The sequence below is a fragment of the Spermophilus citellus genome (assembly GCF_964194105.1).
Source record: "Spermophilus citellus genome assembly, chromosome: 2".
NCBI classification, from domain to species: domain Eukaryota; kingdom Metazoa; phylum Chordata; class Mammalia; order Rodentia; family Sciuridae; genus Spermophilus; species Spermophilus citellus.
In genome coordinates, this window is record NC_138183.1 from 196,068,228 (window position 1) to 196,086,030 (window position 17,803).

Consider the following 17,803-nt stretch of genomic DNA (forward strand, 5'->3'; position numbering starts at 1 on the left):
CAAACCCAAATCTGACAGAGTAGCTAGGCTGAGATCCTGGGTCTCCTGGGCGCACTTCTAATGCAGCATCTTCACTATTTTCATTGATATTGAGATATGAAACAGTTTTGTATTTTAGTCTAGCCAGATATCAAACTCCATTTATTACATATTTTAGATTTCTGCTTTGTTCCAGTGCTGTGCTGGACTCTGTAGGATGACCTGGTTGAATCATTTTCTGCCCTGAAGGGATAAAATGAGACTTATAGGACATGATGTAGTTCAGTGGTTGAGCATGTGCCTAGCATGTATGAAGCCCTTGCACCTGAAAGAAAGAAAAGAAAGAGTATTCTGGTATTCTAGTATTCAGAAAGATCATGCTTCTGAGGCCCAGAGGAGTGGTATAGAAGGTATCCCATGGAAGAGGTAGTGTGTAAGCTTTATTCCATGGATGTGACAGAAGAGGACATTCTAGATGGAGAAAATAACTTGAGCAAGAGTTATTTACAAAAGATAAAATATAAAAGGTATGATCAGGGATAGCAACACATAATGGGCTAAATGTCATTTAGCTGTTATATTGAGGTATGTACATGTGCAGAGTGAAGAAACTGATTACTGATCATTTTTGCGTCCTTGAATGACCAAGGAACACTAAATGAGCTTTCACTGAAGCAGTAGAGACATGCTTTAGATCTAAGAAAGGGTTGTCTCTTTAGCCAGGGGCTGAGAACATTATGTAGTTCAGTCCCTGGAGATCTGCGTGGTGGGAATGGCCAACCCTGCCATCATTTTTCTTATTTTATGAACCAAATGAGAATAGAAGTAGTGAGATTTTTTAGGAAATTAGCATTGGCCACGTAGATTCATAGAGCCCACCCCCTGCCCTTTGAAAGCTGCCCTCATTAGTTGAGGATACAGCAGCAGAATGCTGTAGAACCAGAACCCAATCTAAAGAAGCATCTGGCCGAAAGGGTCAGAGACAATACAACATTTCCTTTTCCATGTATGTGGCTTGGCAGTTGCCTAAGTTGATCTATCAATACAGGTGCATCTGTACTTTTTGAAAATATAAGACAGAGCTATCTGGGAGAAAACTGTTTCCACTCTCTTTTCTGCCTAATTATTTTTTTTAAGTGGGGGTTCTAGGACACATTTTACTTACTACTTATAGATAATAAATGATAAGTGAATGGTTCTATTCTTTATGTGAGGCATACCCTCTGTAATAAGCAATAGCTTTTCATTCATTCAGCAACCTTTGTTGAATACTCATTGTTTATCATTATAAATGACAGGGTTCCTTGTTATACAGGTTCCAGCAGCAGTTCCATCTAAATGGAGATAGGCTTTTCAATGGATAGAGTAAATGGTCGACAAATGTAGTAAATGTTAAAGCTATTATGTCAGTCTTTCTAGAATTCAGCTAAGAGTACAAAATAGGGAAGAGCTTCCTGTTGGAGTCCAGGAAGCTTTATGAGATATGTAATTCTTTTTTTTAAATATTTATGTTTTTTAGTTGTAGTTGGACATAAACCAGGGATCAAACCCAGGGCTCCACGCATGCTAGGTGAGCGCTCTACTGCTGAGCCACAATCCTAGCCCCTAGGGAATGTAATTCTTGAGCTGAGTCTTGAAAGGTGGGAAGTGGCCTTATTGAACTCTAACCATTAACAGTGTACACTCCTCTTTGTATGTACACTAGCAAGAACACTTTTACCAGAAGGGTATAATTATTCCTTAGTCTTCTAAGATATAGTATCAAGCTGTTATATGTTCTATATCAAAGTGGAATTTTATGCTTTGAAGATTTAAAGGGTACATCAGAAACTGCGGGTTACAGAAGGCAAGGTTTCCATCTGGAAAGATGAGCTAGCATGGGAACCAGGATCCTGGATCCATGGTACAGGGTCCAGGAGATCAGAGTCAGCAAGAGGGACCCCAATGGAGCAGGTTACACTGATAAGTAGGGTGTAATATTTTTATCCTAGGCTCATTTCATATATCCTATATGCTGTGTATAAGCTAACCTAAGGGAGTTCAGAAATCAGCAGGAAAATTATTCCTTAAATAAGCAGAACAGAGGTACTAAAGCTAAGAATAGACTTCATACTAGCTGGGATAGCTATTATGATAACCATAATAATGTAGTTGTTTTTTTTAAATAAGGCAAATAACAAGTGTTGGTGAGAATATGAGAAATAGAAACTTAATTTCTCGTAAGAATGTAAGATGATTCAGTTACTGTGAAAAAAAGTCTAGTGGTTTCTAAAAAATTAAACATGGAGTTACCATATAACCCAGCAATTGCATGCCTAGATATATTAGCCAAACAATTGAAATAGATATTCAGACAAGTATATGTATGCATGTGTTCATAGCAGCATTAGTCACAAGAGCCAAAAGATGTAAACAGCTCAAATGACCATTAGCAGATGAGTGGATCAATACAATTGTTACATACATGCAATGGAGTATTATTCAGTCATAAAATGGAGTGAAGTTATATATGCTGCAGTATAGAGAAACCTGAAAAACATTATGCTAAGTAAAAGAAGCTGACAAAAGATCATGTATGTTTCCATTTATTTGAAATACCCACCATAGAGAAAGCCATAGACATAAACTCAGCTTGATGGTTGACAGGGGCTGGAGAGAGAGGAGAATAGGGAGAAACTGCTTAATGGATAAGAAATTTTACTTTGGAGAATAGAAATGTTTTAGACATCATGTATGTACTCTATGCCACTGGATTGTTCACTTTAAAATAGTTAATTTTGTATTATATGAACATTGCCTCAATAAATAATAATAATTAGCATTATTATTATTTTGGTACCATGGATTGAACCCAGGGGCATTCAACCACTGAGCCACGTCCCCAGCCCTATTTTGTTTTTTATTTTGAGACAGGGTCTAGCTAAGTTGCTTAGGGCCTTGTTAAGTTGCTGAGGCTGGCTTTGAACTTGAGATCCTCCTGCCTCAGCCTCCCAAGCTGCTGGGATTACAGGTATGCACCATTGCGCCTGGCTAATAAATTATTATTATCATTATTTTATTTTACTGGTTCTTTTTAGTTATATGTGACAGTAGAATCAATCCATTTTGATATAATTATACAAGCATGAAATATATCTTATTCTAACTAGCACCCCATTCTTGTGGATAAACATGATGGTGGGATTCACTGTGATGTATTCATATATGTACATAGGAAAATTATGTCAGATTCATTCCACTGTCTTTTCTATTCTAGCCCTCCTCCCTTTCCTTAATTCTCCTTTTTCTAACCTATTAAACTTTTCTTTTTGCCCTACCCCCTTTATTGTGATTTAGCTTCTACATATTAGCAAAAACATTTGAGTTTTGGGGATTGGCTTATTTCACTTAGCATGGTAGTCTCCAGATCCATCATTTACTGGCAAATGTCATAAAGTCATTATTTTTAATGGCTGAGTAATACTCCATTGTATACCACATTTTCTTTATCCATTTATCTGTTGAAGGGTACCTAGCTTAGTTCTATAGCTTAGCTATTGTAAATTGTGCTGCTATAAACATTGATGTGGCTGTGTCACTGTAATATGCTGATTTTGGATACTCTTTTGGATGTATACAAATGATGTATAATAAATGATATAAATGATAGCTGGGTCAAATGATGGTTCTATTCCTAGTTTTTTGAGAAATCTCCATATTGCTTTTTGTGGTTGTACCAGTTTGCAATCCCACCAATAATATATGAGTGAACCCTTTTCCCTACATCCTCACCAACATTTATTGTTACTTGTATTCATGATAATTGTCATTCTGACTGTAGTGAGGTGAAATCGCAGTGTAGTTTTAATTTACATTTCTCTAATTGCTAGAGATGTTGAACATTTTTTCATATATTTGTTGACTGATCGTATTTCTTCTTCTGTGAAGTGTCTGTTCAGTTCCTTTGCTCATTTATTGATTGGGTTATTTTTTTTTTAATTTTAAGTTTTTTGAGTTCTTTATATTCTGGAAATTTATGCCCAATCTGAGGTGCAGGTGGCAAAGATTTTCTCCCAATAAATTATTTTTTAACAACCCAAACAACAAAAGAAAGAATATATTGAACAATATATTGAAGATGCAAATATATGCATCTTCAATATTTATAAACCCTGGACTTCCATTCAGAGAACTTTTATATTGAGCTTCATCATAATTTAAAAGTTTTACACTTCAAGAAGTGAAAAGACAATTCACAGAATAGAGAAAGTGTTTGCAAACATTATATTTCAAAAATGATAACAAATATATGCATCTTCAATACTTATAAATCCTGGACTTGCATTCAGAGAACTTCTTTATAAATTTTAGGAAAGAACCTTGAAATGATAGGAGATTTTTTCAAAATTGCCACTTAAGGGGCTGAGGCTGTAGCTTAGTGGTAGAGCACTTGCCTAGCACCTGTGAGGCCCTGGGTTCAATCTTTAGCCCCAAATAAAAACAAATAAAACAAAGGTATTGTTTCCATCTACAACTATGAAAAAATTTTTTTTTAAACTGCCACTTGCTGTGTAACCTTGGGTAGATTACTTTTTCCAGGGTTTATTTTCTGATGTGTATCATGAGATAGATCATTAGGCTAAAGGTCCTTATGGTTTCTTTTAGCTATGACTTTGCACTATTTGGGGGAGAAACCCCTTGATTGGGTTCTGTATAAAAGACAGGAGATCTGTTCCTTCCTTCTATCAACATCCTGTACTTTTGGGAATTCTGTGCTTGGCCACTGCCTTGTCAGGTGGTCTTTGGCAATTCAGTTTTGCCTAGATTCAGGTTATCTGATCTGTAAAATGGGCCTGCTAATTTAAAGACTCTTACTAGTTATTATTCTAGGGTTCTGAGAGCTGGGCATATTTCTGTAAGCTAAGATTGTGGAATCCAACAGCTGTCCTGATGACAAATATTGTCTTTATATTTTTCTAGTTATACTTGTTAAAGGAAAATTTTGAAAATTGCCAGCCGAAATCTTAGGAAAATACTAGGAGACTCTTTGCCAGGAGACTTCTGCAAGGGTGGGGCTGTGCCTCCTGGGTTCATATAAAGAATCCTTTGATCTGTGCCCCTTAGGTTCTGTTTTCCTTTCTGAGTACAGAGTAAAATCCCTATTTTACTTCTGTTTTCTATTCAACATCCATGTAGGACTTAGAGTGATACCCTGTGCTGGTGATGACTTGTGTTCTCAATCTAGGCTGGTTGGGCACAGATGTGCAGGCCTCACCATAATAAGTCATATAACAAACATGCCAGAGAACCAAGGCCAAGTTACAGTACCAGCCATGGCCACCTCGCCTTGCTTTAATAAAAATCCTGCCACTATCCTAAGGCTTGAGAAATTGCAAATCAAAGGTTTGTCATACAGAGCTGAGAGGGCCTGCTGAGGGAACAGGCACCACCTGTCTACAGCAGCTTCAGAGTTTGGAAGGAGGAAGAGGGATTAGACTGGCTTCATCTCAAGGTCCGTTTTTCTGACAGTAGAAGGCATGCTCAGTCCTCCCCATGTGGTCTAAGAGTAGCACATGGCCCTTTACAGTCTTTTCCGCTCTGCAAAATTGGCTCCACTCTGCAGAATTGGCTCTGGGCCTGCAGACCTATCTGGAGCTCTCTAAACAGTGCCAATTATCAGGTGTTAGATGTGTTAAGAGAAACAAAGGCCTGACGAAAGACAGTGTCCAGTTTGAAGTCTAAACTGATGTCTCACCATGATAGCTGATTAATTCATTGAGGGGCTTTGTATCTTGTGCAGATAATTTCTCAGAAAAATTTAGATTCACAGAAATGAGATGAGTTTTTAGAGGCCATTCAGCTTTTTAAGTGGTAGAGCCATTATTCAAACACACATTTTTAACTTATATTTCAGTGCTGCTTTCTACTATATTATCTACCTTGTATATCTATCAGAGGAAATAAGATATAAAGAGTTCTAGCTTTGAAAGTTTATCACTCAGTAGCTTTGTGACCTTGGGCACATTCCTAATGTTCTCTGTGCCTCAGTTTCCCCTAAAGAAATGATAGCTACTGTTTCTAGAGTGGCCTACTGTTTGCTTAGTCCCAGGCTAGGGACTAGTGTGCCCTTTGTGCTTTTAGCAGGAGTATTGAGAAAGATCGAGAGAGAGAGAGAGAGAGAGAGAGACCTGCAGAGTAATTGCTGGGTTAGGGACAGTTATGGAAAAGAAAAGATTATGTCTTATCTTCCTTCTTCAGTGGCTCGGACAATAGGAAAAATTTCATAGTGAGCAGGAGTGTCCACCTCTTCGGCAGAGCTTACTCTGGTGACTGTAGCTGTATCTTTACCTTCTCTCTTTCCTTTCGGATATGTTTATATATGCTCTTCAAGCCTTCTCCAGGATGCTTTTTCACCCTCAGGTGTGCTCAACCCCTTTCATTCTTCTCTGTAAATCCATGGCCCTTTGTACCTACTGTCTTTAAAACAATCTCTCCTACCATCTTTAATTCTATAAACTGGACTCCTTGAGGGCAGAGACAGTAATATTCAGTTTAAGACCCAACAAGGAGTGGTTACCAGATGTTTGCTAGAAATTTTACAGAAAGAGGTTGTACCTCTCCAGACTACAGGAATAGGCAGACTTGGGAGAGGAATCTGGCTCAGCTTGGTTTTGGGGAGAATTGCTACCTGTAGAGTATTTGTGAATATTTGAAATAGCTAAAACATTTGTTGGGTTATAACTAGAAGGGAAGAAGGAAGGCCCAGGACCAGTTCTTACTGGTTAAACAGACACTCCAGCACAGAAGGCTATGTAAATGACAAAAGACATTCCTAGTACAGATTTTGGCAGTGAAGGATAAATATCTGTATCTATCAGTATACTATGGAAAGCAGAGAGAATGGAAAGAATTGATTGGGAGAGAGAATTCCAGAAGGTGATAATAATTGGATACTCACTTTTTCAGTACTAACTGGTACCCTGCAAATTCTAATCACCCCTTACTCTATTAATAGCATTTCTTTTGTTTACATCTACCTTCCCCACCTGATGATGTTAACAGTTGATCTCATTTTGCTAAAATTTATTTGCAGCATTTGGACTGGGAATTTTATCATTCCAAGTCCCAGTCATCTTTCCCTAGGTTAGCTCTGTTTACCTAGCCAGCCATGTCTGCTGTGTCAGAATGAACTTGGTTACTCCACCCTGCCTCTGTTGATTGTGAGGTGGATTCTAAGAGCTGAGTTTGTATAGAGGCTGTGCAGTACCACTGGGCATATTCTTCTGTCTTCAGAAACTATTTGCCCTTTACATGTACTTTGTTTTGCACTCTCCTTTCCTTCAAAGGCCTCCCTCCATTCTTCTCTTTTGCTTTTTTTTCACCTTTGCCAAGTACCTACTCTGGTCAGACCCTTTGCTAAGTATGGGACTACAGAGGTAAATAATTCTGTGTGCTGCCCCTGAGGAACTCACTGACTACCAGAAAGTGACAAACATGAAAGTTTGAAAAACATTAAATGCATTCCCTGAGATAGCAGAGAAATAGTCCATGCTCATCTGTCTGTCCAAAGAATGGATTGATCTGGGAATCCTTACTAGAGGAGAAGGAATGGGGGAACTCTGTGAAATGTGGTAGGCTAGAAAGATAGGAAGATGGTAGGAATTGAAGGATTGGAATGGAATTATGATGGGAAGAAGTACATAATTGTAAGATGTAACTAGTATCTTTTTTTTTTTTAGAGAGAAAGAGAGAGAGAATTTTTTAATATTTATTTTTTAGTTTTCGATGGACACAACATCTTTGTTTGTATGTGGTGCTGAGGATCACACCCGGGCCACACGCATGCCAGGCGAGCGCACTGCCACTTGAGCCACATCCCCAGCCCTGTAACTAGTATCTTGATTTGCCTATTTTCTATTTCTAAACAAATATTTATAGATTCCGTTGGTGGTGTAGTGTTCAGCTCAGGGCTCCACTGAAGGGACCTGACAGTTTCTACATCTGTTTCATCTTCATCACATTCAATACCCACATTCTTAATTACATCCTGGATGTGTCCATCTGAATGTTTCCCTCACCCTTCAAAACATTTTGATTTATACCTAAGAATTCTCTTAAGTAATTTTGTAGTAACACTGTACAGTTGAGGAAGATGAGGTCCAGATAAGAGAAGTGAAGTTCATAACAAATTGAGGCAGTCTAGCATAGAACCCAGACTTCCTAATAGTGCAGGATACATGCTATGATGGTGTAATAATTTCTCTGAGGCTTTATGTTCAACTTTAAAAGCTTGGCCTTTTGACCTTTAGATCTTCACTGGTCTGATGGCAATATTACAATCATCTCCCAGGACGTGCTTATGTGAAAACACAGGCATTGAGCTTATAGATTTAAGTTAGATCAGGGCAATTTAAACATCTCCATAATGAGAGATGTTTGCATGTAGCAAAGCAGAAATAAAATTTGTGGCATGAATGTGAAAGTTGTAGAGGAAAAGTGTGGGTCAGAGGAAAGATAGTGTGGCCAGACAAATCTAGATTTGAATACAGCTCTATCACTTTTTATGAGCTCCAGCAAGTCAGTGTCCCTTATAGAGCCTCAGTTTTCTGGTCTATAGAATATGAACACTATTGTTGTCTCTTATAGAGTAGGTGTGATGATTAGAATTGGTGAATATGAATGTTTGATACATTTTATATTTTCTCTATTTCTTTTTTTGTGTGGATTAAGAGGAGGGAGATATTTTCACACTCCAGATTTATCCATAAAGATACAATACCAAAAGGATTTGTTGAGTGCCTTCTGTATGCCAGTTGATGTTGTGCTGGGCATTGGCATATAGGCAAGTGATGATCATTAGAAACCATAAGAGTAAATCAACCAGATTATACTCATTTTCTTTCCACCAAGCTTGGCAGCTTATGGGCTGGGACTTTAGCTGCTCATTTGACAAGGTAGAAAGGTGGATAGATAGAGTGGATGTTTGCACATTTATGTGGAGTCAAAACTGGTTGAAGGAATCCAGAGGGTACTAAAAGGTGGAACATTATTACCTTAGAAACAGGGGCAGGGAGAAGGTAATTGTGAGATTCTGTCATTAGTCCCAGTCACTCATTGTTTTTATTTATGACTTGGATGAGAATGTGAAGCTGATCAAAATGATAGAATCTGTTTCTAGAACAGTCTGGACATGGTAGAATAAAGGTCTGAATGAAATAGCTAGGCCCAATCTGCATGCCCACCTTAAGAACTTTGAAGTTTGAAAGTAATAAGAGGACAGACAAAAATGTTTATTTCATAGAGTATTGCCTGAATGAAGGTAGCTTTGTCTTTTGTTAAGAATGTAAAAGGGCGGTGGGGGGTGGTGCTGGGATTGTGGCTCAGTGGTAGAACGATTGTTTGGCATGTGTGAGGCCCTGGGTTTGATCCTCAGCACCACATAAAAATAAAATAAAGATATTATGTCCAACTACAACTAAAAAATAAATATTTTTAAAAAAAGAATGTAAAAGGGGATGTTGGCATTAAGAAACCCCATGAAACCAAGATTAAAAATCCTTAGCAAGCAGGGGAAATGAAGAATACCCCAGGCTCTAGTAGAGACTGTAGCAGAGACAAATGTGTTCAGAAAGAAAAGAAAGTGACTATGCTACAGAAATTTTTCCTGTTGGGAATTGAAGGACAAGAGACTAAGGACATGAGTATGGCTAGAAATGCAAGTCCACATGGAGGATAGAGGATGGCCACTGGAGGGCCTTCAGTTTTCCCTCTGAGGAACCTGCATAAATATGTATAAGATGTGGCTGCCACCCTGAACCTCCCCTTCCTTGCGTGGAAATAGCATGTGCTAATTTGTCTTTGATCCCATGCCATCCCCATATTCTGCTGCTCAGCTTTTCAGTGAGAGCTATGATTGTAACCCTTCTTGTCAAACTGTGAGCCTCAGCTTCATGTCATTTCCAGCTACATGTGTCTTTTCATGTAGCTAGACCCTCCCTCAATTTGGTGGCTGTACCTGGGTCTTTACCAGGCATTGGTATCCTGCTAATTCTATCTTCTCCCCTACCTGAGGACAACCTTTTATGCACAGAGGGGGTCTTTAACCTTGGTTTAACTCCTTTTTCCTTAATTTTCTGATTCCTTTATTTATGGCTTCTCTGAATCCACAGTACATCCCAGATAGGCCACTGCAGCAGTCCTCTTCTTCTTATGATATCCTTTTCAAATCTCCTGTGCTATGGCCCAGAGCCCAGATCTGGCGTACTAGGAACAATGTCAGGCTTCAGAAATGTTCCTATCCTGTTCACTAAGTTCTTGGGAAGGTGGTTTTTGTTTTTAGCTTCTATTTTATTTTTCCTTATTTAGCATTTAAATTTTCTCTGGAAACTGGGCATTGCTTTTAATCCTACCTGATGGCTGAATTATTGCCAGGCATTCACTAAATTATTGCCAGGCATTCTCTGGAGGTAGATCTGCTTCTCAGTTCTGGGCATGTGTAATGTCTCTCATACGCCAATCTCTTGATGCTACTCCTCTTCTGTCTGATCTTTGGATTGAGCTACAGCCTAGAAATGCTCTCTGTAGATTGAGAATTCAAGACCTTTACTTGATCTGTGCTTTGGACGTTGTGCTAAAATGGCCTACTAGTCCGGGAAACCCAACTTCTGCAGTAACCTTAGTCCTGTAGCTAGACCTCAGGCTCTAGTGCCATGGCTTTATTCTGTTTATCCTAGCCATCTCCTTTTGCCTTTACATTGCTTACCCTGTAGGATGGAAGCCAGTGCATCTGGGCACATGGGCTCATCCTAGCCCAGAGATGGCTGGGATACATTGGCATGATTCTTTCCTCTTCACTGTATCTTAGGGAAGTATGAATTAATAAACCTCACTCTTAGGCTTCTCAACCTTTCCAAACTAGTCCCTGACTAGCAGAGAAATAAGCACAGAGCTTACTGTAGTAGCATATGGCAAGTATGTGTCTGATAAACTAATTCTTCCCGAGAGAAATGTGTGACTGCCAGGGGGAGGCATCATAAAGTAGGGGATGCAGTGAGTCTGCAAGGCTAAGTGTGCAGTGGGCACCCTGACTCATCATGCCCTCTCCTCTCTGGCAGTGACCCGCCACAATCACCTCAAGGACTTCATGCTGGTGGTATCTATTGTTATTGGTGTGGGCGGCTGCTGGTTTGCCTATATCCAGAACCGTTACTCCAAGGAGCACATGAAGAAGATGATGAAGGATTTGGAGGGTTTACACAGAGCTGAGCAGAGTTTGCATGACCTTCAGGAAAGGTAAGGCCTTGCCCCTTCCTTACAAGCCTGGCGCTGCTAGCTCTTGGGAGCCACCTGTTTCCACCTGGGTTGTACCCTTGAGACTAGGCTGTCATCACTGTCCGGGCTGTCTCACCATTCCAGAAATGCATTGTAAGCCTAGCTTCTGCTATTCCAGTTGCCTTGAGCAGTTATTCCTCCTGGGGGGAAGCTGGTTTCTGTCTTTCCTCCCTCTGAGCTTCAGAAATGTTTAGTTCTCATAAGTCTTGAACTCCCCTGTTAGATGGCTTGTTAAGTAAGGGTCATTCTGTCTTCTGTCCTGCCTCTAGACTGCTTCCGTTCCCATATATATATATATAGATATAATTCACTGTTCTTCAAAGAAACCTCATAAATCTTTTTTCCTACTGACCTTTGTATTCTCTTGAATGGAGCCTTAGTCTTCTAAGTACTGACTTGTATGACTTTGGGTAAATCCTTTCCCTTCCTGCACTTATTTCCTCATTAGTAGTGTGAAGGGCTTGGTGATTTGTCTCCATAATATTTACGGCTAGTACAGGGCTAGACATTTAGTAGGCACCTTGATAGAACTTGGTGAATGGCTGAATGAACAAATTAACATGGATAGATATGTGGAGGAAAGAAGAGAGGAAGGAAGGCTTCCCTAGATGGAAGGTTTTGTCAATGAGTAGAGGGAATGTGTGGGTGTGTACAAAAGTTGATTTTTATGACTGATACCCTTGAGATCTTACCCTCTGTGGAGAGCATCATACTCTTCTAGGAGAACACTTTTAGCTCTGATAATCTGGGATGCTGTCAAAATGAAACATGATTTTAAAATGGTGGCAGAAGATTTAGTTATAAAAAGAGAGAGTATCAGTCGTCAGTCAGTCAATTCTTGAACTTTCTGACATCTAGGAACCAGGAATTCACTGCTTTTGGGGCAATAAAACTCACACATAGGAAAGGGCAATGAGGACATGATATGGGACTCAGGGGAGGTAGCCTTACTTGAGGCAGCAGGCTTACCAGACTCATTTCCATGGAATGGGCTTTGAGGGAGTAAGGGGTTCTGATCTCTTAGCTGAATCCTGGCTATTCTGCTGTGCCCTTGTTCCTCAGCCCTTTGCCACGTAGGGACTAATTGCTGCTGTCTTAGGAATCCCATAGTTCATTTGTCTGAAAAACATGTACTGTTTTCATTCCAAAGACAAAAGAATCTAGGCAGGAGACATTCCAAGTTTGGGGATAAAACTAAACTTCCAGCCTTCCCTGCTCCCTAAGGCCTCCTGAGCTTAATGACCACTGTAGCGCTTAGAGACAGGCCCTATTCCCCACCGGACTTGGACATACATACTTGCATACCCTCCTCTAACAGTGTCAACAGCCCACATGCCACCTTGACATTAATAGATATCCATTGCCAGCCACTACAGAGCTTTAATTACAGAATTCCTGATATTTTGAGTAAATAAATGTAATTTGACATTTATTTGTACATTCCATTTAGGATTTCATTGGGTTTCAAAATAATTCTTTGAGACAGAGATTTTGATTCTTATTTTGCTGTGAAGAAAGGGGGGAAAACTGGTTGAGATTGGAGTTAGGACTCACAATCATGCAATCTGGCTGCCTAATTTTCTTCTTTGTAATGCTAATTCATTATTGCCTTGGGGTGGGGGTAGTGCTTTTATTTGTTCATTTCGGAACCCAACTATATTTATCAATATCCATCTTTGCTAGACCCTGTTGGGAATTTGAAAATGGACTAGGCTCAGTTCTACTTTGAAGGAGGTCCTTATTACAGAAAGAGGGCAGACATACCGTGGTATTGGCTTTTCTAAGGAGATATCTTTCAGAAGGGACAGTATTTCAGTGAAGAATCAAATCCCTAATGGTATAATTTCTTACAATTGGGTTACAGGAGAGTACAGTAAAGGAAGAAGAGTACAATAAAGGAGGATATTCAGCACGGGAAGGAGATGGGGGCAGGAAATGGCGCCTCTGATTTTTTTTTTTTTTAAACTGTGCTTGTAGCACCATCTGTTGTACACCTTGAGGAGGTTCAATTCCTTTTTCTCTCCAGGGGCAAATTAGGCAGTGGACTACAATTGTTAGCAGAAGCTTGTAGCTAATATTTCTTCCTTGCTTATTCCACCACATCTTTGGAGTCCTCAGCCACTGACAACTCTGGACTAGGGTTTTTTTTTTTTTTTTCCCCTAAAGGTTGAGTTCTGTTTCTGCCTCTTCTCAGTGATCATTGCCTTTCTCGATAGGTCTTGTTCTTTAGTCAACCTTTAGTTTTCTATACCCCAATTCTTTATCTCATATTTTTCTTCTTTATCATTTTACCCTCCTATCATAGTATACTGATAACTTTGTGTTCCTATTAAAATAGGAAGACCTGACAGGAGCTATGTCCTTTCCCTTTTCAGTGGGATTAGTAAGCTCTTACCCTTTCATCTGGGTCTAGTTGAGGCCCTTTTCTAACTCCTCTCTGGCAGAGTTGATTATGCTGTCCTTTGGGTTCTCTTCATTGTAGAACTTACAACACTGTAGACAGTTAACTGTTTACTTGTATTTGTTGAACTGGGTTACTAAGCACCTCAGTGAGAGAGACAGTTTGGTGATTTGTCTCCATAATATTTACGGCTTAGTACAGGGCTTGACATTTAGTAGGCACCTTGATAGAACTTGGTGAATGGCTGAATGAACAAATTAACATGGATAGATATGTGGAGGAAAGAAGAGAGGAAGGAAGGCTTTCCTAGATGGAAGGTTTTGTCAATGAGTAGAGGGAATATGTGGGTGTGTATAAAAGTAGATTTTTATGACTGATACCCTTGAGATCTTACTGTGGAAGATACCTAGGAAGAAAACTCAGAACCTGGGGCAGCAGGGGCTCTCCAAACCCTGTTGATCCTCTTTGGCATGAATTTTGTTTTTCTGTGCTTCTGGGATCAGATGCTTAGGAGTCTAAGAGGTCCAGTTCAATAATTACTTTGTCATCTTCCTGAACTTTTTTCCATGTCATTCATATCTCAACCATTAGGTTTTTCCTGGATTTTGTATAGCTTGTAAAGTTCTACATTCATTGAACCTTCCATATAACCCAAAATAAGGGAAATCTGTGGTATTTGAAATCACAATAATTTTAATTCTAGTTTCAGTTCCTCCTGTAAGTTATTTTCCTTCTCCTAACCCTTCATATTCACATCTGTCCCAGGTGATAATGATACCAGTATATCATTATCTGCCTGGAGAATAAATGTGAAATGCCTTGTGAACTGATGGTTGTTATGATTGTAGCATGTGAGATACTTTAGAGGAGGGATTCAGATGCCTGGGAACCAGACTTCACACCTTAATTACTGGCAGCCAAATGATGGCCAATGTAAGAATTAGGATAATGACTATGGTATCCTAGCCGACAGAGCTAGCCAGTTAGCAGAGTAGGGAAAATGAATACAGAGAGCAAGTGCTATCATTTTCCTTCTTGCTGCCATGACTCATGGCATGTTGGCTGGCATCCCCTTGCCTGGCCTCCTCCAGCTCCCTACATTGCCCCTCAGGCTACACAAGGCCCAGGAGGAACACCGCACAGTGGAGGTGGAGAAAGTCCATCTGGAGAAGAAGCTACGCGATGAGATCAACCTGGCCAAGCAGGAAGCCCAGCGGCTGAAGGAACTGCGGGAGGGTACTGAGAATGAGCGGAGCCGCCAAAAATATGCAGAGGAAGAGCTGGAGCAGGTAGGAGAGTCTCCAAATCCCTGGACACCCCAAGGGGTGGGCAAAGGGTAAGGGCCTAGGGTCTGGCTGGAAACTTTCTCATGTGTGAGTACTTGAAATATGGCTCAAAGTCTATTTTCTACAGTCATTAGACTCTTACCAATAAGAGTAGTAGAAGCCACGTGTGGTGGTTTGCACCTGTAATCCTGTGACTCAGGAGGATGAGTCAGGAGGATTGAAAATTCAAGGTAGGCCTCAGCAACTTAGTGAGACCTAAGCAACTTAGCAAAACTCTTGTATTAAAATAAAAAATAGAAAGTAATGAGAATGTAGCTCAGTGGTAAAGTACTCCTGGGTTCAATTCCTAGTAATAAGAAAATAAGAGAGTAGCGATAAATGGTGAGGTGTTTTTCAAAGAACAGTGAATAACAGGTGATGAATTATTTTATTATTTTTTATTGAGGTATTTGCATAAACTATGTAAAACATAAGCATAAAGCTGGCAAGCTTTTATGTATGTATGTACCCATATAACTATTACCCAGATCAAGATACAACCAGCTAACTCTTGCCCTAGTAAATATTTCATTCAAAAGGTATCCTCTGTCACAACCTCAAACCTAGTTTTGCCTAATTTGAACTTCATAAAAATGACTTTATACATATATGCTTTTGTGTGTGTGTGTGTGTGTGTGTGTGTGTGTGTGTTTTCCCACTCAACATTAAGTCCCTAAAAGTTGAGAGTCATCTTTGTTGCATGTGGTATAGCTGGTTTATTTTCATTGCTCAGTAATAATCCATTGTACAAGGATACTATAATTTGTCCATTCTCCTGTCAATAAACACTTGAATTGTTTGCAATTAAAAAAAATTTTTTTTAAACTTTCATGACTTAACACTACTGTGAACCTTCTTGCATATATCTCTTGGTGGGCATAAACATTCATTTCTGTTGGACATATAATAATAGAACATTCTATATTGGCTTTATTAGAAAGTACCAAACAGGCTGGGTGTGGTGGTGCATACCTGTAATCCTAGTGACTTAGGAGACTGAGGTAGGAGGATCCCAAGTTCAAAGCCAATCTCAACAACTTAGTGAGATCCTGTCTCAAAATAAAAAATAAAAAATAAAAATAAAAATGGCTGGGGATGTGGCTCAGTGGTTAAGTATCTCTGGGTTCAATCCCTGGTACCACCCTCCCCCCACCTCAAAAAAACACAAAAACTAAACCAGTTTTCCAATAGTTCTACCAATCTATAATGCTATCAGCAGTGTATGAGAGTTCTAGCTGACCTATTATGTTGGTATTTTTAGACATTCTAATAGATAAGTAATGGGTATTTCATTGAGATTTTAATTTTCATTTCCCTAATGTTATTGAGCACTTTGTCATAAATTTATTGACCATTTGATTTGGGAACCTCTTCTCACTTAAAAAATTAAGTTGTCTTTTATTGATTTTTAAGAATTCTTTATATACTCTGATAGTGAGTCTTTGTGTATCTCATATATATATATACATATATATATACATACATATATTTATGTATCATATAATATATGATATATACACATAAACAAAATATTTTCTCCCAGCTTGTGGCTTGCTTTATAGTTTGTTAATGTTGTCTTCTGAGGAACACAAGTTCTTGATTTCAATGAAACTCAGTTTCATCATTTTTTTTTCTCTCTCTCTCTTTTTTATTTTTTTATTTTATTTTTATTTTTTTATTGGTTGTTCACAACATTACAAAGCTCTTGACATATCATATTTCATACATTAGAATCAAGTGGGTCATGAACTCCCATTTTTACCCCAAATACAGATTGCAGAATCACATCGGTTACACATCACATTTTTATATACTGCCACATTAGTGACTGTTGTATTCTGCTACCTTTCCTATCCTCTACTATCCCCCCTCCCCTCCCCTCCCATCTTCTCTCTCTACCCCATCTACTGTAATTCATTTCCCTCCATGTTTGTTATCCCATTCCCCTCATAACCTCTTATATGTAATTTTGTATAACAATGAGGGTCTCCCTCCATTTCCATGCGATTTCCCTTTTTTTCTCCCTTTCCCTCCCACCTCATGTCTCTGTTTAATGTTAATCTTTTCTTCCTGCTCTTCCTCCCTGTTCTGTTCTTAGTTGCTCTCATTATATCAAAGAAGACATTTGGTATTTGTTTTTTAGGGATTGGCTAGCTTCACTAAGCATAATCTGCTCTAGTGCCATCCATTTCCCTGCAAATTCTGTGATTTTGTCATTTTTTAGTGCTGCGTAATACTCCATGGTGTATAAATGCCACATTTTTTTTTATCCATTCATCTATTGAAGGGCATCTGGGTTGATTCCACAGTCTGGCAATTGTGAATTGTGCTGCTATGAACATCGATGTGGCAGTATCCCTGTAGTGTGCTCTTTTAAGGTCTTCAGGAAATAGTCCGAGAAGGGCAATAGCTGGGTCAAATGGTGGTTCCATTCCCAGCTTTCCCAGGAATCTCCATACTGCTTTCCAAATTGGCCGCACCCGTTTGCAGTCCCACGAGCAGTGTACAAGAGTACCCTTTTCCCCACATCCTCGCCAGCACTCGTTGTTGTTTGACTTCATCATGGCTGCCAATCTTACTGGGGTGAGGTGGTATCTTAGGGTGGTTTTGATTTGCATTTCCTTGACTGCTAGAGATGGTGAGCATTTTTTCATGTACTTGTTGATTGATTGTATGTCCTCCTCTGTGAAGTGTTTGTTCATGTCCTTGGCCCATTTGTTGATTGGGTTATTTGTTATCTTATTGTCTAATTTTTTGAGTTCTTTGTATACTCTGGATATTAGGGAGT

General features: G+C 39.3%; 1 protein-coding gene across 9 annotated transcripts in view; it reads left to right on the forward strand.

Moving 5' to 3' along the window:
• The window catches only part of STIM1 (stromal interaction molecule 1), a 225,818-nt gene that overhangs the window by 183,255 nt on the left and 24,760 nt on the right, over positions 1-17,803 (forward strand). For all 9 annotated transcript variants that reach the window (XM_081281995.1, XM_081281997.1, XM_081281996.1 and 6 more), the window contains exons 6-7: positions 11,073-11,250; positions 14,802-14,979. In XM_081281995.1, the coding sequence (XP_081138121.1) occupies positions 11,073-11,250; positions 14,802-14,979 (356 nt within the window). The remainder of the gene's footprint in view (positions 1-11,072; positions 11,251-14,801; positions 14,980-17,803) is intronic.